The 23,146-nt window shown below is 44.4% G+C and overlaps 1 protein-coding gene across 2 annotated transcripts in view; it reads right to left on the reverse strand.

Annotated features, from left to right (window-relative positions):
• Hydin (HYDIN, axonemal central pair apparatus protein) overlaps positions 1–23,146 on the reverse strand; it is a 332,133-nt gene that overhangs the window by 274,404 nt on the left and 34,583 nt on the right. For both annotated transcript variants that reach the window (XM_005345678.3, XM_026777026.1), the window contains exons 2-5: positions 17,694–17,851; positions 15,595–15,720; positions 8,689–8,808; positions 6,796–6,930 (exon numbers count right to left, since the gene is read on the reverse strand). In XM_005345678.3, coding sequence (XP_005345735.1) covers positions 6,796–6,930; positions 8,689–8,808; positions 15,595–15,720; positions 17,694–17,828 — 516 coding nt within the window. In that variant the 5' untranslated portion in view covers positions 17,829–17,851. The remainder of the gene's footprint in view (positions 1–6,795; positions 6,931–8,688; positions 8,809–15,594; positions 15,721–17,693; positions 17,852–23,146) is intronic.

Consider the following 23,146-nt stretch of genomic DNA (forward strand, 5'->3'; position numbering starts at 1 on the left):
GGGGACTCCACAGTGAGGCCTCCATCTTCTCCCCAGCCATATCTCCCCCTGTCCTGCTCGCTCTTCCATGCAGCTACCATCTCCCAGGGCCACTCCGAGCCTTCACACTCAGTGCTTGCTCCATTCACACCTCGCTGTCCTCTGGTTACTTCAGGTGCTTCTGTCCACTCTCTCACAGAGAACTCATTGTCTACTCCATCTAAGCTGAGCCCTTCCATGCCACTGACTTCTAGGCATCCCACACTACATCAGAGTTCAGACTTATCAAACATTTGGTGAACGTTTGCTGAATTAAGAGAAATCAGTAATACAACACTGGATAGTAGTGAATGGAAAATAAGTAAATAAATAAAGTGATCAAAGGACAGAATACTGGGCAGGGGCCAGGAAGGACCTCTACAAAGAGGAGGCGTGCTAGTCAGAGTGGCCAGAGTGGGGACTGAAGCTATATAGCTGGATGACTCGCTGGGGAAGTATGACAGGCCAGCTAGGAGGTCACCACTGTAGTCCCAGGCAAGAGATGATACTGATCTGAACCGTGAGCTAATGTGCTCGCTTTGCCAAATGTCTGCCAAGGAGGAAGTTCTCAATCTCACATGTTAAATACAGTGCTGGGTGAAAGCCATTTGGCGAATGGTCTGCATGTGCTTCCTTGTGTTGTTGAGGTGATCATAAGGGCACCCGCTGAAAATGATGCCAGGATGAGGACAAGGTAAGTCAGGGCACAGTGAGGGCTTTGAGAAAATGGAGTATCATCAAGAGCTGCAGTCTGAATGAAAAATGTCTCCCACAGTCTCAGGCACGTGGGCACTTGGTCCCAAAGTTGGCCGTGTTATCGGAGATGCTGAGATGGTGTGGCTTTCCTGGAGGAAGTGTGTCACTGAGGGTGGGCTTTGAGATGTCGCAGCCTCACCCTGTTCTTAGTTTGCTTCCTCTGCATCGTGTTTGCCATCTAAGATGCGAATGGCCAGGCTCGTCTGCTGCCATGGCTCCCTGATAGTGGTTGTGATGGGCTCTCATCCCTCTGGACCAATAATCCCAAATAAACCTTCATTCTGTAAGTGCCTTTCATGGTATTTTATCATGATAGAAAAGTAACTAAGACAAATGCTGTGTGGTACGGGACTCGTTAGTCTTAAAGAACCAAGCAAGCCTCCTGGTGGAAGTGACCTTTGATGGAGATCTGGACTACAAAAGAAACTAACGAGGAGAGATCCAGGGAACAGAGTGTTCCTGGCAAGGGGGACCATGAACATAAAGTCTTCAGGTAGGTGTATGCAATAAAAATTAATGAACAGTACTCTCAAAATGTATTAAAGTTAATTTGTTGGGCTCTTCGCCTCACAATTGATTTTGCTTTTCAGATGGCAATGCCAAGCTTGGGAATGATGACATCCGGACATAAGGAAGTACAAATTATAGTGAAATATCTGGTCTTAGGAAGCCCCATAAAACTCAATCACACAACTGTTTAGTCAGATGACAGCGGCATCTTAAAGAGGTAAGCACTGCTTTCATTTTTCTTCAGGTGCTCAAACCCAGCCAGCAAAGTTTTTGTTGGTAGCCATAAACTGGAAAGCAGTCGGAAGAGGATTAATTAAGGCATCGAAGGGCTGCTACAGAACCAGGCTCAGAGGCAAGCCTGGGGTGTTTTATTTTAGTTCTTGATGTGTCTTATGCCTTGCTGTGTAAGGGGTTTAAGGCAGCTAGAGATAGCTGAGGAGGCTGACTGACATGGTACCAAGGACAGTTTGGAGTCTTCTCAAATTCCTAAGTGAAGGTTAGACACTGAGGCACAATTTTTTTCTCTTAACTGATTCCCACACCCAGAAAAGAACATGAAGACAATGTAAAACAGTGCCTTTAAAACACACTCCAATCTCCAAGGTTAGGAATATAATATAATATAACATAATATAATACACTATCTATCGCAGATTATGTAACATGCCAGTAGATACTGCTTTATTGGTTTGGGATGAACTCAGATATGATGACTCAGGAGCCTAAGCTATTGCTCCAGCTGATGGAATTCCTTCCTGGGATGCAGAGCCACTAGGTCACCATTCAAAGGCAGGGTATTTGTTCCAAGCTCTCTCCCTTCTACCATGAGACTCTGCCGTGAATCACTCCACCGAAAGGCTACCCCAGTAACAGTGCTCTCCAGACAGCCTTCTTTCTGACCTCCCTCTTCAAACATGAAAACCAGCAGAAAACACTAGCAGAGAAGAATTGATTCTCTGGGAGTAAAAAGAATTAAATCCTGGTTTTTACATTAGTTCCTTGATAGGAAGCAAAAGGGCATAGATATCTTTGGAGACCCGGCAGAGGGAAATGGTGCCTTCTACTCCAACAGATGACTACATGTTAAGGTCAAGGTCAAAGAGGCTAAAGCCTTACCTCCCCTTTCTGCCTTCTGTGTTGGGGGAAATTGCACAGAGTGAAAACCGATGTGGCCAGGAGTTAGTGAAGTCCCCGTGTCGTCTGGATAACCTTCCAAATCCTTAACCAGTGACAAGCATTTGCTAGATAGTAGCTTCTCAATCTAGATTCACCCTCAGAAGGAATTCCTTAGGAGCTAGAATTTGGAGTTTCCAAACTGGAAACTAGAATTCTTTTGGAAATCCTAGAGAGTTTAAAAAGGGATTGACCAGATATCCTGGGTTTGACCTGTGCCACTGGTAGCACCTCCTGTTGTTGAGCTAAGATCTCAGCTTCCTGGGGGTAGCTATATCCCATCTGTTAAGAGAACCATTTCTGACCTTGGATATGGAAAGAGAGCCAGGATTTATGAATTTATTTTAATTACTGGTTGTTTAAATAGATAATGTGAATTTACTTTTAGAATTCACGTGAATAATATCACCCACGAGGACAAGTGATTTCCCTTAAGTGCAAAGAAGCGTGATCTAGTGCCCTTAACCCTGCCAGTCACCTGAGCTTGCTTCCACATCCACACACTCTCTGCCTTCACCATGTTCCTAGGATCAGCCTCTCTCTCCTACATATCAGATAGCAACCCTTCTGTCACCCCAGTCCCGCCCCAAATCTCTGGATTTTCCTCTTTCCTGAACAGACACACTTACAATAGGCCAGCTTACAATCACATTTCAATGTTCTATTCCAATGTGTCTAGCACTATGCTGGGCTGTGGGTTTACAGGACAGGCCTAGACAGAACTAGGGAGAGCTGAATCTAGACAGAAAGAAAATAAAATTCCTAATGACTGAAATTACTGATTAGGAGAACATGCCTGCTGCTGATAATTCCAGCACTGAGCTGGCAGAGGCAGGGGAGTCAATAGTTCGAAGGGATTCTCAGCTGAACAGTGAGTTCAAGGCTCGTCTAGGTGCCACGGGATCCCATCTCATATCCACCCTAAAAGATGTTATGGTATCTACACTTTAATTCAAAGTTCTGGCAATAGAATTTATGATTATTATATATCTAGGACACATAAGATATGCTAATGTTTTTTCCTTCTTGAGACATGTATTAAATTTTATAGGAAAACCATTTTTGACAGGTAATTGACCATTTCCCCTAAAAACATCCGCAGAGAAAACATAGTGTAACAAACGCCTCTACACTCATCACCTAGATTTAACCATAAATGATGTGCCTTCATTCTGATTTCATCTAACATGATTCTTAAAGCTCCACCCTGCATTCCCTCCTCCCAATACTGCTACATTCTCACCCTGCAGCACTATACAAACATGTTTTCTCGAGCCTAAGTCAGTATACTGTGCTGCTTCCTAACCAGAGCTTAATATTTTCCCAGCTCAATTTAATAATAAACATAATTTAAGAGGTCAAGAAAATAGATGACAGGCTCCAGAATTCCCTGGTGCTATTTGACTAAAACACTGACTATTACGCTTCCATGGTGCATGCTGCATACAATGGCATTAGTAGACTAATAACACAGTGTTTTTTTTTAAGTCTGTGTGGGAGGAGACAGGGAAAGCCAAAGTAAATCAACTGCACCTGTTATCTGGGCAGTTGGCATTCTTGGCAACCGCCATGCCCAGGAAGCCAATCAAAAGATGGCAGGCGAGAATGCAAATGGCTTGTCATCTTCAATGTGCTGATATACACTGGTGCTGACAATCCAACTGAGCTTATTAAATGTGTCTTAATTTAATCTTAAATAGAGTTTATTAAATTAATTTACATATCTCACCCCTCCCCCAGATGTGAGGAGCATGATTGTGAATGGCCAGGGAACGGGCAGCAGGGGACACAGAGGCAAACTGTGTGGTGCTCAACTCTTTGACTATCAATTCAGCCAACAGAAGAAACCGGGACACTCAGTGAAATGACTGTTTCCTAAGCCATACCTGGCTTCGTTTCTCCTCTGCTGCCTTCTGCAACAGCACGAAAGACAGCATGCCTGAGTTTAGCTGGTCATTCTGTGCACAGGCCCTGTCGGCTTCCCAACAGTGAGGAGTGGGACACTGAACGCTGGATACTGCTGGCAGCTGTAAGAGGAGCCCTGGAAACCAGAATATCACCTACAGGGCCTCATGCTTGCTGGGTGAGTCCTTCATCACTGACCTGTATCCTCAGGCCTTCTTCTTCTTCTCTTTTTAATCAAGAAATGGGATCCCAGGAAGCTACCCAGGCTGGCTTTGAACTCATTCTATCACCCAAGAAGGCCTTGATCTTGAGAACTGTCTGCCTCATGCTTCTGCATGGTTAGGATTGGGCACCTAGGCCACCAGGGATTGGCTCGACAATCCATAGCAAAAAGCTTCCCTTCTGTCAGCGGTCACCAAACAGGACAGAAACTCCACAAACACCACCCAAGAAACAAACAGTATGACCAGTGACGAGGCAGGAGAGAGTCACAGGAGACTGCCTTGCTGCCCTTCAGGAAAGTAGTGGCAGCCACATTAGCAGTGAGACCTGGTGATGACATTAACAGCAGGTGGTGAGTCTTAGTGGCAGAGAAGTGGCTCAGAGCTATCTTGTCTGGCTCATCTACTGATTTCCACTATAATGGCACCATACAGATAAGCATTCCCACTATTAACATTACCCATAGCCCACCTCTTTATCCTAGGGCTCTGTTTTTGAGAATTTCATACTTATATAGAATGAAATATTATCATATATACTCATTATCTCCCCATCCAAGTCTCTTTCAATATGCTCCCTCCCAACTTCATATATAGGATAACTCATTAAGTTCAGTCGATGCTGCCCATAGGTGCACAGGCATGGGGACAGCCTCTGGAGCATGGGGACCTCATCAGTGGCCACATCCTCAGGAAAGAATGCTTGTTCCTCTCCCAACAACTGTCCACTGCTAGTGGCGCCTCAGAAGGGGTGGTGCATTGGGAAATCATCTCCCCTACCTATGCTGACAATGGAGCCTTTTGTTTCTACCCATTTAACTATTGTTTTCCCTTCTAGTTCCTCCACACTGTGGTGAGATCCCTTCTGCCATCTCCTGAGTACCCAGGTGGGCTCAAGAAGGAGAAAACCTAACCAGCAATTGTGCCTGCGACTCCTGCATCCTAGCTCCTTCCCTCCAAGGAAGAGCTGGGGTTCCCATGACCTAGGAAAGCCTGGGGGTGGTGCTGAGGGAAAGGGGCCTTAGCTTTTGGCTGTTCGTGTGCAGACAGGGTTCAGCTGACCAGGCAGGGCTTTGCTGTTAGCTGTTTCTTCCTGGCTGTGGATGAGGGAGATTTTACCGGAAGTCAGCCCTTTACGGAGAACCAGTTATCTGGTAGACAGTGGGGATCAGGAAATTCCATCTCAGCCTGGAGCCCTGACTATATTTTTGCTCAAATTGAGGTTGACTGCAATCAATATTTGAATTCAGGTCTCTTTCCCAAGTTATGTTAGAATCCTGGGAGGGAGGACACACAACCTACTAGTGTCCTGTCCTATAAACCCACTGTCTATCCTTTCTCTCAGCTCACTGCGTCCAGGCAGGACCTTCTCTTTATTGGTGGCTCTCTGTACACAGTATAAACCTGCTGGATCCAGGCTAGCAGGGAGTGTCCAGCAGTGCCAGGCTTCTTCATAGACCAATGACTTAGGGCTCATGGGCACCCTCGTCACCCAACAATTCTTTGCTCATTGCTAGTAGCATGGCAACCCTCCTTCTGCTACCTCCCTTTCTACCCTCACCACCACCAAATCTAAAAGCGACAATCTCCAGAGCACCGCCAACACAAGCTCTGATGCCGTGTTTGCACACAGCTTGTCCTGGGGTTCAGGGGCGGCAGGGGGTTAGTCTTCAGCATGATGGTGTTGGGAGGTGGTATCCCTTTAAGAGGTGGAGACTGGAGGGGAGCTCAGTGCTGGTCCTTCTGCAAGTTCTAGTTTCCTTTAACTCCATGCTATCTCCCCTTTGCAGAGGATGCTATCCCCCATGAGGTGACTCAGCTAAGGTAGTGGGTGGGCTTGCTGCAGTTAGAGCTGTTGGCAGGGTCAGCCTCTAAGACGGGGGAGGTAGATAAATCCCTTCTTCACACACCTACCCTCAGGTATCCATAACAATAATAAAACCACTGACAAAAACCCAGACTAATACAACTACCATCAACAACAAAATACCATCACCAGTTCTACTGCCAAAATATCAAGACCCACCAAATAAATGTCACCACCACCACCACCACCACCACCACCACCACCACCACCACCACCACCACCACCACAGCCCACTCCTAATACCACCAACACTACCGTGAACACCAGGCAGTCCTGTGAGTTGAACTACGAAGTGCTTGAGATACATACTCTTTTTTTTTTTTTTTTGGCCAGTGTTGTCATTACCTTGTTCTCCTCTGGAGTGAAGAGGATTCGGAATATAGACGGCACTCCTGGGGCCACCTTGTGACCGATGTTTTTGGGGCTGATGACTTTAAAGTAAGGTGAGCTTTCTTCAACAACTTTTACCATCCTTGGGATCTGCATGGGAGACACACGATGGTCACACCAGGCACCAGAGGAAGGCACAGTAAGCATGATGGTGTTGGGAGGTGGCCACTCCTTGCTATGTGTGGCCTTCACCAGGGTTTCAATGGCTTCAGCTGAAAAGGGAAATGGTGGAGTCTACCTTTATCCTAAGGGCTCTGACAGTCAGTCTTCAAGACTAAGCACACACTCAGGAGGAGGTACCAACATCAGCATCAGCAGATGCTCAAAAGTAGCCTGGTCTATACAGGGAGACCCTGGGGAGGGTCAGGGAAAGAGGGAGAGAGAGAGAGAGAGAGAGAGAGAGAGAGAGAGAGAGAGAGAGAGAAAGACACAGACACAGACACAGACACAGGCAGAAACAGACAGACATATACACAGAGACAGACAGGCAGACAGACACACATACATGCATACAGACAGATGTGTGGGGTTGGAGAGCACATTTTAGACAGGAAAAGAGCAACATATGTGTTCACCAGAGCATCACCAGAGCATCATGGTGACCAGGGAGATGATGGCTCAGTGCTCAAGAGTACAGGCTCAGACACCAGTTCCCGTGTTGAGTGCTTCATAATTGACCGTAACTCCAGATTCAGGGGCATCCGACACCTCTGGTCTCCATGGGCACTCGTATGTTAGGAAGAGAGAAGAGAGCTTATATCTGCCTCTCAGCACACAGCCTGGTGTAAGACATGTGAGAACAAACCTGCCGAGACTGGAGAGTCACCTGCTCGTCTATAATTGGAAGGTCCCTGGTTGAGGACTTCCTGTGGGGCCAATGCTTTGGCTGAATCTCACCCAAGAGGTGTTGGGTTATCCACAAAAACTGTGCCATTTGGAAGATGAAATTTATATATTCCCCTTACCCCAACTTCCTCAGATAGACCTACTGATAGTCGCTTCTTGTTTAGGGTTGGAAGGAATTACAAGGGACTAGAGACTAGGCCCACTCCATCCTTACTAGCCTAATAATACATAACAAGTATAAAACAGTTGTAAGAGGGGAGAAGAGAATTCTACATGAGAAATGAACCTGTTGGCAGCCCTGTGTCCACAGAATGTGGCTCTTCTTGAGGCCCAGGGACAGGACCCTCGGCACCTTCCGTTCTCTCTCATGGCTCTGCTTACCCTTAGCTTCTGCTGTGAGCTTCTCTCGCTAACAGCCGTACAGCCAGAAACAAACAAACAAAGCCAAACTCTAAACCTACCGTTGTCTCCAGCATCTGGCTTTGCTGGCACTAATCACCCTATTGATCTCTGAAAGACATCACTGAGCCATTTAGTGAGCTGCTGGGTGAACACACCTCCACGTCCTCCCGCTTGCTTTGGGCTCCTGCATGGACTCAGTTTCTCATTTTTCTTGTAGCTCACCTCTTTTCCTACACTCCTATCATCTTTCCCTTGGAGTTTAGTATTGCTGAGGTGTCCCCCCTTCGCACACCATCTGTTTATTTTTGCACTTAACTGTACTCAAAGCTTTCCCATAATCCCCCTTCCATTACTATCAGGTGTCAAGGAAATCCTCTGGCATTGAATTCTTTTCTTTGAAACGAACCCTAGTTTTATCTCTAAAGAAGAAAAGACACAAGGCTAGAGAAGAAGCCCTCCATTTAATTATAAAGGAGCATGGACGTCGAGACAAGTCTTCTGCAGACGAAGTCTCAAGACTGTGTCATATAATGGAAAAGACCACAAAAGGGAAGAAAACTACAAGTTATAGAGTTCGCCTATGCCAGCAAACATACTCACTTTGTCGTTGTTTCTTAAAACCAATGGAACCTCATAGACTTCACAGGGAGAATAGTTCTGGAATATGATTTCTGACGGAAAGGGCTGAAATAGGGCCTGGTCCAAGTCAACTCCAGAATACTGCAATTGAAAGAGAAAATTACTCATACTGTGAACAATGGTCAAGATGACTGGGGGAAGTAATGCAAAGATCTAATTATTTAAAATAAAGAACATGGGGGGGTCATTCAAAAGGGGAAACTACCATAACAATAATTAAAATGAGTGAGATTGTTTTCATTAACTTCGCTACGGAAGAAGACAGAAAATTTGGGAGCTGGCTCAGTAAAGTATAGAGCTTCCAGCATGGAATATGAGTTCTGGTCTCCAGAACCCACATAAGAAGTCAGGCATGGTAGTGCATGCCTGTAATCCCAAGACTGTGGGGCAAAGGCAGGTGGATCTCTGGGGCACACTGGTCATCCAACATAGCCTAGTCAGTTCCACATCTCGATAAGAGAGCCTCAGAAAATAAGGTGGATGCTGACCCAGCTAGCCTGTGAGAATAACCCAAGAGTTCTATCAGCAGTGTGCTTGCCACATGGCTAACAATTGCTAGCTGCGCTCCAGGAGAAAGAGGATGGATGGCCATAGAGAGCACAGGGGATAATGACAGTTGGGTTACGTCAGCCCCCATGCATTAGACTGAGGGGCTGAGATATGTGCATGACCTCCTGATCCTGCAGCAAGGCTAGAGAGACGGAGACTAGTCTTCCAAAGCTTGTCTAGGAAGGGTAGGACTCTGACGGGCTTTACTCTCGCTGATCTGTAGCTAGATGCGCCACAGAACAAGGATGAACTAGGGTCCCTAAGTCCTTCAGTGCCGGGGCTCAGGGAGGAATAAGGATGAACTAGTGTCCCTAAGTCCTTCAGTGCCGGTGGTCAGAGAGGTCTGGCATCAGCAACCATGTCTCCTCGGAAGGAAGAGTGAATCACCACAGGATTTGGATAATTTATGCAATTTTCCAATTGTGAAATTTTATAGCTCATAACCAAGAACGCTCTTTAAGATGCAAAAACCTGCAGATTGTAATTATATAAACCAGCCATAAATATGAGAAAACAGTATGTCAGCACAAAAAGCCAGCACAAACAAGAGGTGGCAGAAAACAGCAGTGTGACCCACTCTCTGAAACACAAGGCTCGGAATTTAGCAAAGGTAGAAATAGCAAGAAAGTAAATGCAGGGTCTGTACTACACACGGTCATGGGAAGCAGGGAGTCAGGGTGTGTACGTGTTTAACAGCAGGTTAGCCACAGCTGAAGTGGTGCTGGTACGGAGGAAGGTTTAGAAGAGCGTTCAGAAGAAGGCAGACTGAGATGAGAGAAAATTCAGTACTGATATGGGAGGGGATATGTGAAAAGGCCTAGAATGTGTGCAGCATTTGGAGGCTGGGAATGCCCAAGTGGGGAAGAGGCGTTATTGCTAGAACAATGGCAGAGAGGTTTTTATAGTTGATGATAACGCCAATGCAAACATGCAGGAGGCCTTATGAGCTCCAGTAGGGTTAAAAAGACATCCACACCTAGGTAGTAATTATAAAACCACTGAAAACAGAGGCAACAATGTGCAAGAGATGCTAACAGGAAAAAGGGAGTATTTTTTTTAATCCAAGAAACAAAAAAGTGTTGGCTGTTCAACATAATTAACAAGGGTAAAAAGTGTGAAAATAATGTCATTTAAACCTTGGGGAAACAACTCCAAACCAGCCAACCAACCAACCGACCATACAAACAAAGAGAACCTGCAGAAGTAATATTCTCTATCCAAAAACAAAAACAAAAACAAAAAAAAAACTCCTTTCAACAAAGAAGCTCAAACAGAAACATTTTTGGGAAGATAAAAATTATAATTATAACAATGTCCAAAGGAAACCACTGAAGGTATTCTCATAGAGGGAGATATTTGTCTTGGATCTTCAGATATAGGGGAAGGAGAAAAGGATGATAAAGGCATAACTGTCCAGTCTATCTAAATGACTGGGCCATACAGACAACATCAGTGAGAACTTGTTTATCCATGACATGTGTGCCCTAGCTGGACACTCACATCAGGCTGGGGATGGGCACATCCCTATGGCTTTCTGCTACTGCTGTGAGTTTCATTGGGTACTTGCTTTTTATCAGAGCAATGAGCAACATCATGATATGAGAGGAACTAGTCAGAAATGAAAGAGTGCATCTGTCACGTTCCCCTCACACAGAGGAAAATTTAACCTACGATGGGGAGGGTAAGTTAGGAATCTTTTGAAGGAAGAGGTAAGGGTCAGAAAATTGACATAAGTAACCTTTCAGGGAGCCAGTGGTTATATGAACATGCTTACACTCATGATACATATATAAATACACAGATACGACACACAAGTTTTTATTTTAAAGAAGAAGGCTATTCTCCTTCCAAAAATTATGCACAAGCTTATACACCCTTCACAACAGTAGTGAACTGAGCCACCAACAGACCTGTCCGTGATGGAATCCCTTCCCACGCTTTATATTTTCTCTTCCTTCCCACTGGAACGCCATCTCTAAACCTTTGTATGACTTGCTTCAGACATCTGTCTAGCTCAGAGAGGATTTCCCACAGCTTCCTCTTTAGCAGGGCAACCAATCTCCCCTTTCTCTCACGAGAATACTTCTGCATGTAAAGAGGGGTAAGGAGGAAGGACAGTTGGGGGTCAATAAGGCCATGAAGAAAGAGGGGAGGAGGATGTCCAGTCTTAGGATCCAGGGGTCAAGTTTAGATCGTATGAGAGTCGCAAGTAGATTTAAATGTGGGAGTAACATGATCCCATTTACATTTTAATTACATGTATATTTAGTGTGCATGTGCATGTGTGCATACACACATACCTGCAAAATATGCTTACTGTGATGTGTACCTGGAGACCAGAGGACAATTTGTGGGAGTTGGTTCTCTCTCTTCCAGGCAGTACCTGAGAATTGAACCCAGGTCATCAAGCTTGACAGTAAGCTTTTTACCCACTCGCCAAGACCTCATTTACAGTCTAAAACTTCATTCATGTTGTACTGTGGATTACTGGGAATGGAGAGGTGAGACAGAATCAGAGAGTAGAGGGCTGGGGTATGGCTCAGTGGCTTGAGCACTTGTTACACACCAGTCAGACATGGTAGCCACCTCTAACCCCAGCACTCAGAAGGCAGAGATGAGTGATCCCAGAAGCAGGCTGGCTATCTAGACTAACTAAATCTGTAAACTCTGGGTGAGAAACTTTGCCTTAATAAATAAGGTGGATAGTGCAGAACCCCTTGTCAGTCTCTACATGCACACACACACACACACACACACACACACATGTGCATACTCCCCAACACAACACATGTGCATACACACATGTGCACACACACATGTGCGTACTCCCCAACACACACACATGTGCACACACACATGTGCATACTCCCCAACACACACACATGCAAGCACAGACATGCACATACACACCACCCATACACAAACAAAGGGAGGGAGGGAGGGAGGGAGGAGCTGTTTCCATGACAGCTATTTGGACAGTCTGCATGCTGTGACTGGACTGATGGTTGAGGAGATGATGAAAATGGTTTGACTGAAAATATATTTGTGCAAATCAAGGAGTTTAAAGCACTTTCTGCTTGATTTTGAGAGAGAGAGAGAGAGAGAGAGAGAGAGAGAGAGAGAGAGAGAGAGAGCGCAGAGATAACTCTGGAGTGCATCCTGGAAAACAAGATAAATGGGATTACTATCTGCAGGAGACAAGAGGCAAAAGAAACAGAGGCTTTGAGAGACAGAACTCAAACCTGCATTTTGATCTCCAACATATCAAGTTTGAGCTGTCAACTGTACACGGAGCTGAATATATGATTGAGTCCGGAGACCGACACATAGCATGAGATATAACCATGAAGGTCTGCATCAAATGTGGGCTGAGGATGTAGTTCATTAGAGACAGTTGCCTAGCAGACAGGAGGCATCCCATGCACCTCCCCGGCACCACTAATATTAACTACATAAATTACAGAAGAGATTAGAGGATCCAAGACATCATTCTCCTTGAAAAGGTCACCTAAGGCACAGCTTCTTCATCTGTGCGCCATGCTCTCATATGGGGTCACATAACTAGACATAAAGGGTCATGAAAACCTTGTGAACAGCGAGAAGTTTCTGAATGCATGACCCTAAATTAGTTCAAAGTCAAGGGCATAGTGAACCTTCGGTGTCTCTGGCAGCCATGGCCTGTGCTGCACCTCAGGACTTTACTGCAGTCTCAGCACTAAACAGCATGCATACCAATGAGATGGATGCGCGTGCGTCACACTGTGGCTGCTGTTGTACCACGCACGTCAGCAAGGGCTGCTTGAAACACTGCAGCTCACAGTCAAGACTGTTCCATGTTAGGAACTGCAGTGCCTTTACTGGATCTACAGCACTTTCTGTTGCTATAGAGATGGTTGCTTACAGAACAACAGAAAGACCTTCCATATTTTCCTGCAGTCACCCCTTAGCCGGGAAATGTCAAATCAGTACACATCTGGACTGGACTGCATGGTTCTAAAACCCATTGCTTCCATTTCTGACGAGTTTCATTTAAAAAAAATAGTTAACCGAATTTTGGCTGGAGTTCAGATAGAGTTTCTAACTGTTCCTGAATGGCCTTGAACAGGCGTCCGCCATCTTGGGCTTCCTAGTTGTCAAGGGCAGTGGTCTCAGCACTGAGGAGGAAGATACCAAAAGATCAACCAGCTCTGGAAAACGCTGGCATTCCTCTCCATCCTGTGGTGCTATTTAAACAAGATTAGTTCTTAGTGAAAAAATAAACAAGCACACCCATCCCATTAGTATGCAAATTTGCTTTTATATTTAATAAATAATTAAAACTGGGGGCCAGCAAGATGGCTTAGTGGGTAAAGGCACGTGCAGCCAAGGCTGAGGACCTGAGTGTGATTCCTGACTCCACCAGGTGTCCTCTGACCTCCGCACACATGCCAAAGTATTAGCATGCATTTGTGTACACACAATAAGTAAACAACATGCAATAAAAAATCAAAGTAAATGATAAAATGGCAAAGAACTTTTTCAAAATCCATTCCTTATAATTTATTATCAGATGTTTGTTTTGTATACCTATCTTTTCTGAAAGTTTATTTTTAATTATTTTATATGTGTAAAGGGTGTGTGTGTGTGTGTGTGTGTGTGTGTGTGTGTGTGTGTGTGTGTGTGTGTTCAGTGCAAATTCGCTACACATGGCACATGCGGAGAAGTCTGAAGAAATTCTGGGGTGTCAGTTCTTGTCTCCCACCTTGTTCCAGACAGACAGGGTCTCATGTTTGCTGCCGCTTACACCAGGCTGGCTGGCCCCAAGCTTCTGGGATCTTCCCATCTTTCCTCCTATCTCGTAGTAAAAGCACTGGGGATACTGACATATGCTACCATGTCTGTCTGTACATGGGTTCTGGTGATTAGAACTGAGGTCCTCACGCTTGCTCAGCCAGCATGCTACCACTGAGCCATTTTCCCAGGCCTGTCTTACACACCTATCTTCTGTGCCTATATAACCATTGTCACTTAATATCTTCTCAGACAAAAAGGGGTCATATGTCAACAATGTTTAGGAGGCCCTGATCTAGGACTGAATTTAGGAGAGAAAGCAGAGTTTCAAGGAAAGAAGAAAGATTCCACAAATCAGTAGGATCACTTGGACCCTAATGGATTACAAGATTCAGAAAAGACAAGGCTTCGGTTGATTAGAGATGACCAGCATCTGCTTGGCTGCACTTAAGAGAGACAGACACATAAGGCAAAGGAAGGGACACAGAGGACAGCCTGCTCAGTGTCATGTCAATAAAACAGATGAACACAAAGTTAAAAGTGGGTTAGAGCAGAGAAGTCAGAGCAGCAGGGCAGACAAGGAAGGCCCAACACATCCATAATTGATGTTCCTAAAGGGAAGGAACTCAGAAGAACATGAAAAACTGTTCAGATTTTAAGAAATAAACCTCCTGCAGATAAAACAAGAACACAGTTACATAGGAAAAACTCAGCCATGTCTAAGAAAACACTGAGCATGAATGAAGAGTTCACAGTCTGAGCGTGCAGACCAGATTGTTAGCATGTCTGCAGGGGGAGGGTTGAGCCGACGCTCCAACTTCTGTGAGCATCATTTAATGCCAGGCGATCATGAAGGAAAATATCTGTGGGGTTAAAAGTATTTGCTCCTAAAGCCAAGAACATGTGGTTGACACTAGAATACAGCAATGTGAACCATTGCTATTTTAAGGCTAAAAGTTTCTTGGGAATGGGCCAAAGCCAGCTAGCAAATGCCTGCATTCCCCCTCTCCCTCTTCACTCGTGGGCAGTTCAGGAAGGAAGGACAGCGTGGGACACCAGGAGAGAGCTTACTTGGGCTTGGCTGATATAATTCTTAGAATTCCTCTCACCCTGTAAATAGTTGTATCAAATACTGGTCAGAAGTAACTAAATAGGGAGGAGAATGAGTCAAAAGTGACTTTAAGTGAGGTTTGCCCGTATTAACTGTAGTGACGTCACCAGGTCACAGAGATCAACACATACGAAAGGAGTGGCAAAGCCGGCCCCTAGGGGATTGGCTAGCCTAGAAACACTGCTTTCTATTTAGCATCTATTACTGTGAGTATTTATGTGGCCTATGCTCACCTTGATGTGCTTTTTAAAAGATTGTGTTTTGATTTTTAATTACGTGTTGTGGTGTTATACACGTGGGTGCAATGCCTTTAGAGGCCAGAAGAGGGCATTAGATCTCCTGGAGCGGACAGTAAGAGGCAGTGAGAACTGTCTGATGGGGTACCCGAACCTGGGTCCTCTGTAATCACAGAGCCATCCCTCCAGGTTTTGATGTACCTTTTGATGTGTTGTTTCTCCCATGTCTAAGAGTTCGGTGATCTGTGGCCGACATATAATTCGTGTGCTTGCCAATTTCTGCTCCGTGGTGAGGGACATCTCCTTCAGGAACTCTGAGGGTGTCAGCTAGAATTCAACAAGAGCCAGTTGCAGCATGGTTAGTCTGGGGAAGGGTTCTCTTAAGCACTGGTAATGAATAATTTGTATGTGTAGCTTTCAGTATAATTGTGGAATGCCACTAAGTTCCCTTATAAAATATTGAGGATAACTAAATTATACAGGAGAAGAGAAATCCCATGCACTTCTGAGGTCTGAGTGCAGCAACTGCAAGTGACATGCACTAGCCCCCTCACAGCTGCAAGGGAGGCACACAATGGAGCCCTAGAGAAAATAAGCCCAGGGACTGCACAGGGATCTGTCCAAAGAACAGAGCACCTGTGCTCATACACACAACAAAACCACTTCCAGACATCAGAGCTGAACCTACAGATCAGGTAAGCAGAGCACTGGGGTGTTTAACTAGAGCACATACACCTTGCTAAAAGGATATGTAAATTGTAAAGGATCTTAGAGGTGTGGTCCAGCCACTTAGAAAGGAAGGACGTATTCACACGGAACTGTAAGCTTGCATCAGAGCTGGATCTTGCGGCCGATCAGATTCACACTCAAAAATCAGAACACAAAGTATTTCAGTTCTTACCAGTCTTATGAGAAGATACATGTAACTTGTTACTTACATAACAGTAGCCCAGCAGAGGATTAGCTGCCCAAACCTGTCACTGTAGTGCACTTACAGCTGTTCTGGAAAGTTCTTATTGGTCCAGGCCTACTTTACATGCAAGGGGGGCATGATCATTGGTAGAGTCTATGCCAAGACTATTTATAAGAGCTTGGAATATGTAATTCAGCTGATTTAGGTTAGGGTCTAGAACTCTTCAATAATGCTTATCTCTGCAACTGAACCCATTTAAATGAACACTTGTCTTTAACATAGCTGATTTAGGTTAGGGTCTAGAACTCTTCAATAATGCTTATCTCTGCAATTCAGCCCATTTAAATAAAGACTTGTCTCTAACATTGCTTTCAACTTGGTTTTAAGTCCTTTTTGGCAGGAACACAGATCAGAGTAACAGAGTGTTAAGAGGTATCAGCAATAGTGTGGTTTAAATTAAAACAACAAAATCTTAACAACAAAAAGCCAGAGCCTTGTATAGACAAGACCAGTAGTCACCACAAGAGGCAATGACTGACTTCATTTTTCTAATTAAAATGTAACTCAAGGTTGGGTTTAAAACATAGGGAATATCATGGCCAGCACCACACTTTTTTTTATTACTGTTTTTACAGCTTGTGATTCATAATCCAGTTCCTAGCACATCACTTTTTCACTCATTAGAAATATACCTATTTTTATTTGAAAAGAAAACTGCCCATTTTCCCAGATATCAGCCATTTTTATAATGCTCTGTGCCCTGCAAATTATAAAAACAACTCTTGCCAGTTCTCAGATAACAGATTATTGGGCGGAGCTGTGTGAGAATCTGACATTTGTCTCAACTGAACTACATGAGTGGCAGTTCACGTGGCTCTACCCACCATTCAGAAAAGTTTGCTAAGCTTATTCACATTTTTCCATGATTTGGGTGTGTCCCCCACAGTCACGTGTCAGAGTCCTAGAGAAGGAATTAATGGTTCTCTGGGAATTTAGCTCCTTTCCCTCCACACATGGGTGCTTGCAGCATGGGGCCATTACCAGACAGAGCTACCCAGAGCTGGACTTCTTGGGCTCCGCAACTGCAAACCCAAACAAATTTCTTTTCTTTATGAGTCATCCAGTTTCTGACATTCTGCTATAGGAACAGAAAATGGACTAAGACAGAAATTCTTATTACAACTGATTACCCAATCCAACCCTGCACCTTGAAGGATATATACAATTTAAGAAGTCCTCCAGCTTTGGAAGGCATTTATGCTCTCCAGCATTCTAGTGGCTGGCATGATATTAATCAGCGATTCTCTGATATTCTGAAAGAACAAAACGGCATTGACCCAAGTATACTGCCCTATATGTCTTACACTTAGATCCTGTGATACATTACCATCCGGTTCACTTCTTCCTCTGTGACCACCTTTGGGTTCATGGGTGGCAAGACTTTGCTCTGCAATCCTGTGCTCACTTTGGCCAGCCCCCTCTGCACAGCCCCCATGGATTCCTCAAGACTTTTACTTGTCATTTTCAGATATCTTCTTTGTTCACCTAAGGATAAGAAGGGGTGGATATACAGCAGATATCAGTTACTTCCTGGTGTGGGATTCCCCTCTGTATGCTATGAATGTGTTTTATTACCATTGGTTAATAAAAAAGCTGCTTTGTCCTATGGCAGGGCAGAATAAAGCCAGGTGGGAAATCTGAACAGAGATAAAGAGAGAGAATAGGTGGAGTCAAGGAGATGCTATGTAGCTGCTGAAGGAGAAAGACGCTGGAAACCTTACCAGTAGGCCACAGCCTCATGGTGATATACCAGAGTCATAGAAATGGATTAATTTAAGATGTAAGAGCTAGATAGGAATATGTCTAAGCTATTGGCCAAACAGTGCTGTAATTAATATAGTTTCTGTGTGATTATTTGGGTCTGGGAGGCCAGGAAATGCAGGCACGGTCTCCACTTACAAATGGCATCTAACATGGGGTGGTATCTTAAAGGTTGAAGGAGTTCCTACAACAACTTCCTGAATACAGGTCATACAATTTAACATGTATGGTGCTTGGCCTGGATGTATATCTGTGTACAATATACATACAGATATCCACAGAGGCCAGAAAAAGGGCATTGAATCCCCTGGAACTGGAGTTACAGATGGTTATAAGCCACCATGTAGGTACTGGGAATTGAACTCGAGTTCGATAGAAGAGCAATTAGTGCTCTTACCCACTGAGTCATCTCTCTAGCTCCATGTTCTACATTTCTTACAGTTTTTTTCACACATGGGAAGGCTAAGAAAATCATCTTCAAAGTCATATCAAATGTTTGGAACAAAAACACATTAAACAAAGAGTTGCATTCCACGTGACTAGATGCATTCCTATCTCAAGGTCAAGAATCCATTTTAGGCCAACTGCAGGCTTTTCTGCTCGGGAAGACATTCACGAACACACTAGCCATTCCCTCAGTTTGCCATGTTTGACTTTCAAATACAATGAATAGGCACTGCTCACTAAAGACCTGTTATCTCTACTACTTGATTCACTAAGTCCAAAGATTTGCCTCATGACAGTCAACCCTCCAAACAGATTAAACATGGGGCATCCCATCTTCACAGCTGGGCAGAGACAAAAAATAAAAAAAAAATACAAGCAGCGGGAAACAAGAGGGAGAAAACAAAGAAAAATGTTTTATGGAAAACATTTAAATTTTATACTCATATGTAAGTTTCTCGTAAATCTACATGCTAGGATGTCTCCCTGTGTGTCTTTATGGCTTTGAGATAGTCAGCGTAGTTCTTGTGATCACTGTGTCACAAGGTGATACTCTGCCATACCAGATTTGGAGGCTCCCATCCTGTGCAAGTTGGTTCTATGGTCGCCCAGTTCTTTGATGCAGTTCACCTGCTCCTTCGGGTCCAGATGAACCCACCTGGTCGGGCTCATTTTCTCCCGGAGCCAGCTTGTGCAGACCCAGTAGACCCTAGACTTTTTAGGGACTTTAACTTACTAAGGCAACAGTGTGACATCACTTCACCCCAATTTTTCCTAGTTTGAATACACTTTCACACCGCCTACGTGTCATGCTCTTTTAGAAACAAACCATAAACACAATGGCTCTGCTCTAAACAAATCATAGTAAAAATATATAAAGAGCCCGAAATGACATCAGTCACATTTGTCTTATGCCCTGGCAGTATGGGGCTGACAGGCAGCAGCCGTTTATGATGACAGGTGATAGATGCAAGGTAATTGGTCAACTCGTTAGCATCCTTCCGGCTCTCAGCCCCTCTTGGAGGAAATCGCAGACGGGGTCAAGGATTCTCATGGCAGTCCAGGACTGCAGCTGTGCTGCCTGGGTTCATATTTTCACCAATAAAAAACTGATAGTTATTGAAATTCTGCAGCCCCTGTCAAAAGAGGTTTACTTCTTTTCTGGTCTCTGTCCTTGAAGTTTGCCTTTGAGTGATGTCATGCAATCGTTATATATTTCTTCCATGGCATTGGCTTCTGTTAGGGACGGTTTGTGACAATATCAACAAACACGACCCAGTTCTGTGCTTTTGGTACCACCGGGCTTGGGCCTTTGGTGGAAGCCTTTCTACTATGCTTCCTTCTGTCCCCAAATATCTCTATCTGTAGGTGCACTCAGCCAGAAGTCTCCTGGACCTTGTAAATGTCAGAGAGCTGCTCTTCAGGGCAGGTGAGGTCCTGCTAGAACATCAGTATGGCAGGTGGACGCAGATGGCTGCTTGGGAGCCCAGAGCTCAGAGCAAGCACTGTACAACTCAGAGTGGTCAGCAACCACGGAAGCCTCTCACGGTTTTTAAGAAGCAAGCCAGAGATTAAGTTAAGTTCTTAAGTTATTGAGGTTACAGAAATACATTTGATCATGGAAAAACCCAGGGAAGATAGCAGGCAAGATCTCTTCTGCATTAATCAGGGTTCTCTAAAAGAACAGAACCAAATAGAATGAACACCCCACCACACACACACACACACACACACACACACACACACACACACACACACACACACGAAGGAGATTGATTAGGCTTGGCTTACAGGATGTAGTCTGGGTAAACCAGCAATGGCTCTCACAACAGGAAGGCCAAGAATCCGATAGCTGTTCAGTTCACAAGGCTGGATGTCTCAGCGGTCTTGACTAGGTGCTGGGGTCCTAAAAAGCTGCTATCTTCAGCCTATGTTAAAAGTAGATTAGATTCTAATATGCAAGAAACAATGCCACAACGGTACAGACGGACTTGCCAATGAGAGTGAGGGCAAGCAATCAAAAGGCAAAGCTTCATTCTTCCATGTCCTTTGATGAGGACTGCCACCGAAAGTTGTGACCTAGGCGTAGGGTGGGTTTTCCTGCTTCAGATAATCTGGTGAGGAAAATCCCTGACAGGTATGCACAGCAGAGTGCGGGTTGATGACTGAGATAAGCCATCACCCCTTCCTGAGGAATCTACTAGAAAACAAGCTTCATCCAGTCAAGGAACTGAAGAATTTCAGCCAAAAGACCGACAATGGATATTTCTTGTGTTCGGCTGTTCAGCTAAAACTGAAATGAAGTTGGGAACACAAGGCGAAGTATGCAAACGTTTTCTGAGACAGTGAGAAGAATGGAATGTAAGGCTGGAAGGGGAAAAGAGAAAGCAAGGGGCAGAATAGGAGCGAGTACGGTACACATCATAGGCAGGCATCAAACTGACCAGTCAGGATAAAGGAAGATAAAGTGGATTATGACAGAAAGCCTATAAGACATAAGTCTGTACTATCTGTCCCCTGACATTTGTATACTTGAATTCTCTCCCTTTGAATGCACACTATGCTTAGGCCCTTATGAGAACACGTACAGTCTGAGTGGTGGGGTCCTATTCTACAGGTCTGCCTTGGTACCTCTGGCTCTTTCTCAGATCACTGTCTGCCATATCGTTGGGTAGTCCAGAAACCTACATAGAGAACCGTACTGTGAACTGTGAACTAGGCCTGCAGCAATGGTGTGGATGTGCTTTAAAATGGGTCTTCTGGAGCCCGCTGGCAGCCATTGAATGAGCTGTTGGTAGCATCTAGACAGAGTTGAGTCCAGGCAATGGCGTGCCTGGAGTGGCACGAGAGGGGCCCAGATAGGAGGCATTCAGGTGTGTCCCATCCAAATTCTTAAGACAGGAACAGTGAGGAAAATAAATACCCACTGTTTTAAACCACTACTTGATAAGCAGTAGTAGCTAAATAATGGAGACTTATAAAAGAGCTAATATAGAAGAAACTACTGGTGTATAAAGGCTTGAGGTCTGCTGAGCTCTCTCGGGAAGCTCCTTTATGAAGGTAATAAACATTTCATATTTTCTATTATTGGTCCATGAGTGTCTTTCACCAGCCTGGGCATCTTCAAATTTTATTCAGTGAGGGGAATTCTGTCTTTGAGAGGTAGCATTACAAGAAGCAATAAAAAAACAAGGATACCATGGTGAAACCTAACACTGTATATATTTACTGCTTATATGAAGCAGGGATTACAGATCTCACTTGATGCACCCCACAACATCCCTGAGAGCCCATAAACAAAAGACCAGACCTAGTTCTAGCTAAGTTTCTAGACCCTCCCACCAGGCAGTTGGAGAGAGGGGGAATGGATAAACAAGAACCTCCTATAAGAACATGGCTAGGCCAAATTCAGGACGTGGGGAAAGCTTAGCAGAGCAGTAAATTGCTTGCGGAGAGAAGAGAGACTGAACGTCAAATAAAGAGTCTTTAGCCAACCAGGTGCAAGGGCAGACCTTGTTTGGCTTCTGAGACCCCCAAATGAATAATAAAAGGTAAAAAAAAATCATCATTGTTCAGTGAATTAATTACTTTTAATTTTTAGCTAATTAAGATCACATCAAACCCTATCCATTCTCAAAGCTTAGTGGCTCTGTTGCTGTTAGTACTTGCTGGATATATCAACTAACTTAAAATAATGCTTTAAAAATTGTTAGGTAGGCTCACACTGCAGTGATCCTGAGTATTTGTAAGGAAGTTATTATATATTAGCAATTTTAGGAAAAAAAATTGTAAGTAAAGAGAAATCATTGACCTTAAAATACTCCAGAAAAAAAGTGCTTGTATGTGAGGGGGGGGGGGGGGGGAGGGAGACAACAAAAGATGGGGGATGTTGTGCACTAATGAAGCTGGTTCATAATGTACTCCTAATACGTGCATGTTTTAAATTTTTCATAATTAAAGATATTAATAAGGATAGCATCCTTGTCACCATTCTGTTGTTGTGACACTGAGACCAAGGCAGCTCCTAGAAAAGAAAGCATTTAACTAGGAGCTGGCTTACAGTTTCAGAGGGTTAGTCCATTGTCATCATAGCAAGCACAGCTGCGTGCAGGCAGGTGCTGGAGCAGTAGCTGAGAGCCACATCGTGATCCATAGGCAGAGACAGGGAGACAGACAGACAGACAGACTGACTATGGATTTGGCATGGACTTTTGAAACCTCAAAATCCACCACCAGGGACACACTTCCTCCAACAAGGCCACTGATTTTTTCCTAATCATTTTAATCCTTTCAAAAAGTGCCACTTCCTGGTGACAAGGCATTCAAATATATGAGCAAGCCCACCGGCCATTTTTATTCAAACCACCACAGGCGGTGAGATGGCTCAGTCACTGACATGTGTATGTTCCACAAGCATGAATACACATAAGAAAACAGGTAAGTGGCCCACACCTCTAACCCTGGGAAGATGGAGACAGGTGGGTCAGATAAAAACAAGTTATATAATTCTAATGCACAGCGGCACGGTGCAGAGTAACCATTCCTAATCTAAGGGAGCATCAGGGCAATAGCAAG

Source organism: Microtus ochrogaster, chromosome 4 (assembly GCF_000317375.1).
Source record: "Microtus ochrogaster isolate Prairie Vole_2 chromosome 4, MicOch1.0, whole genome shotgun sequence".
NCBI classification, from domain to species: Eukaryota; Metazoa; Chordata; class Mammalia; order Rodentia; family Cricetidae; genus Microtus; species Microtus ochrogaster.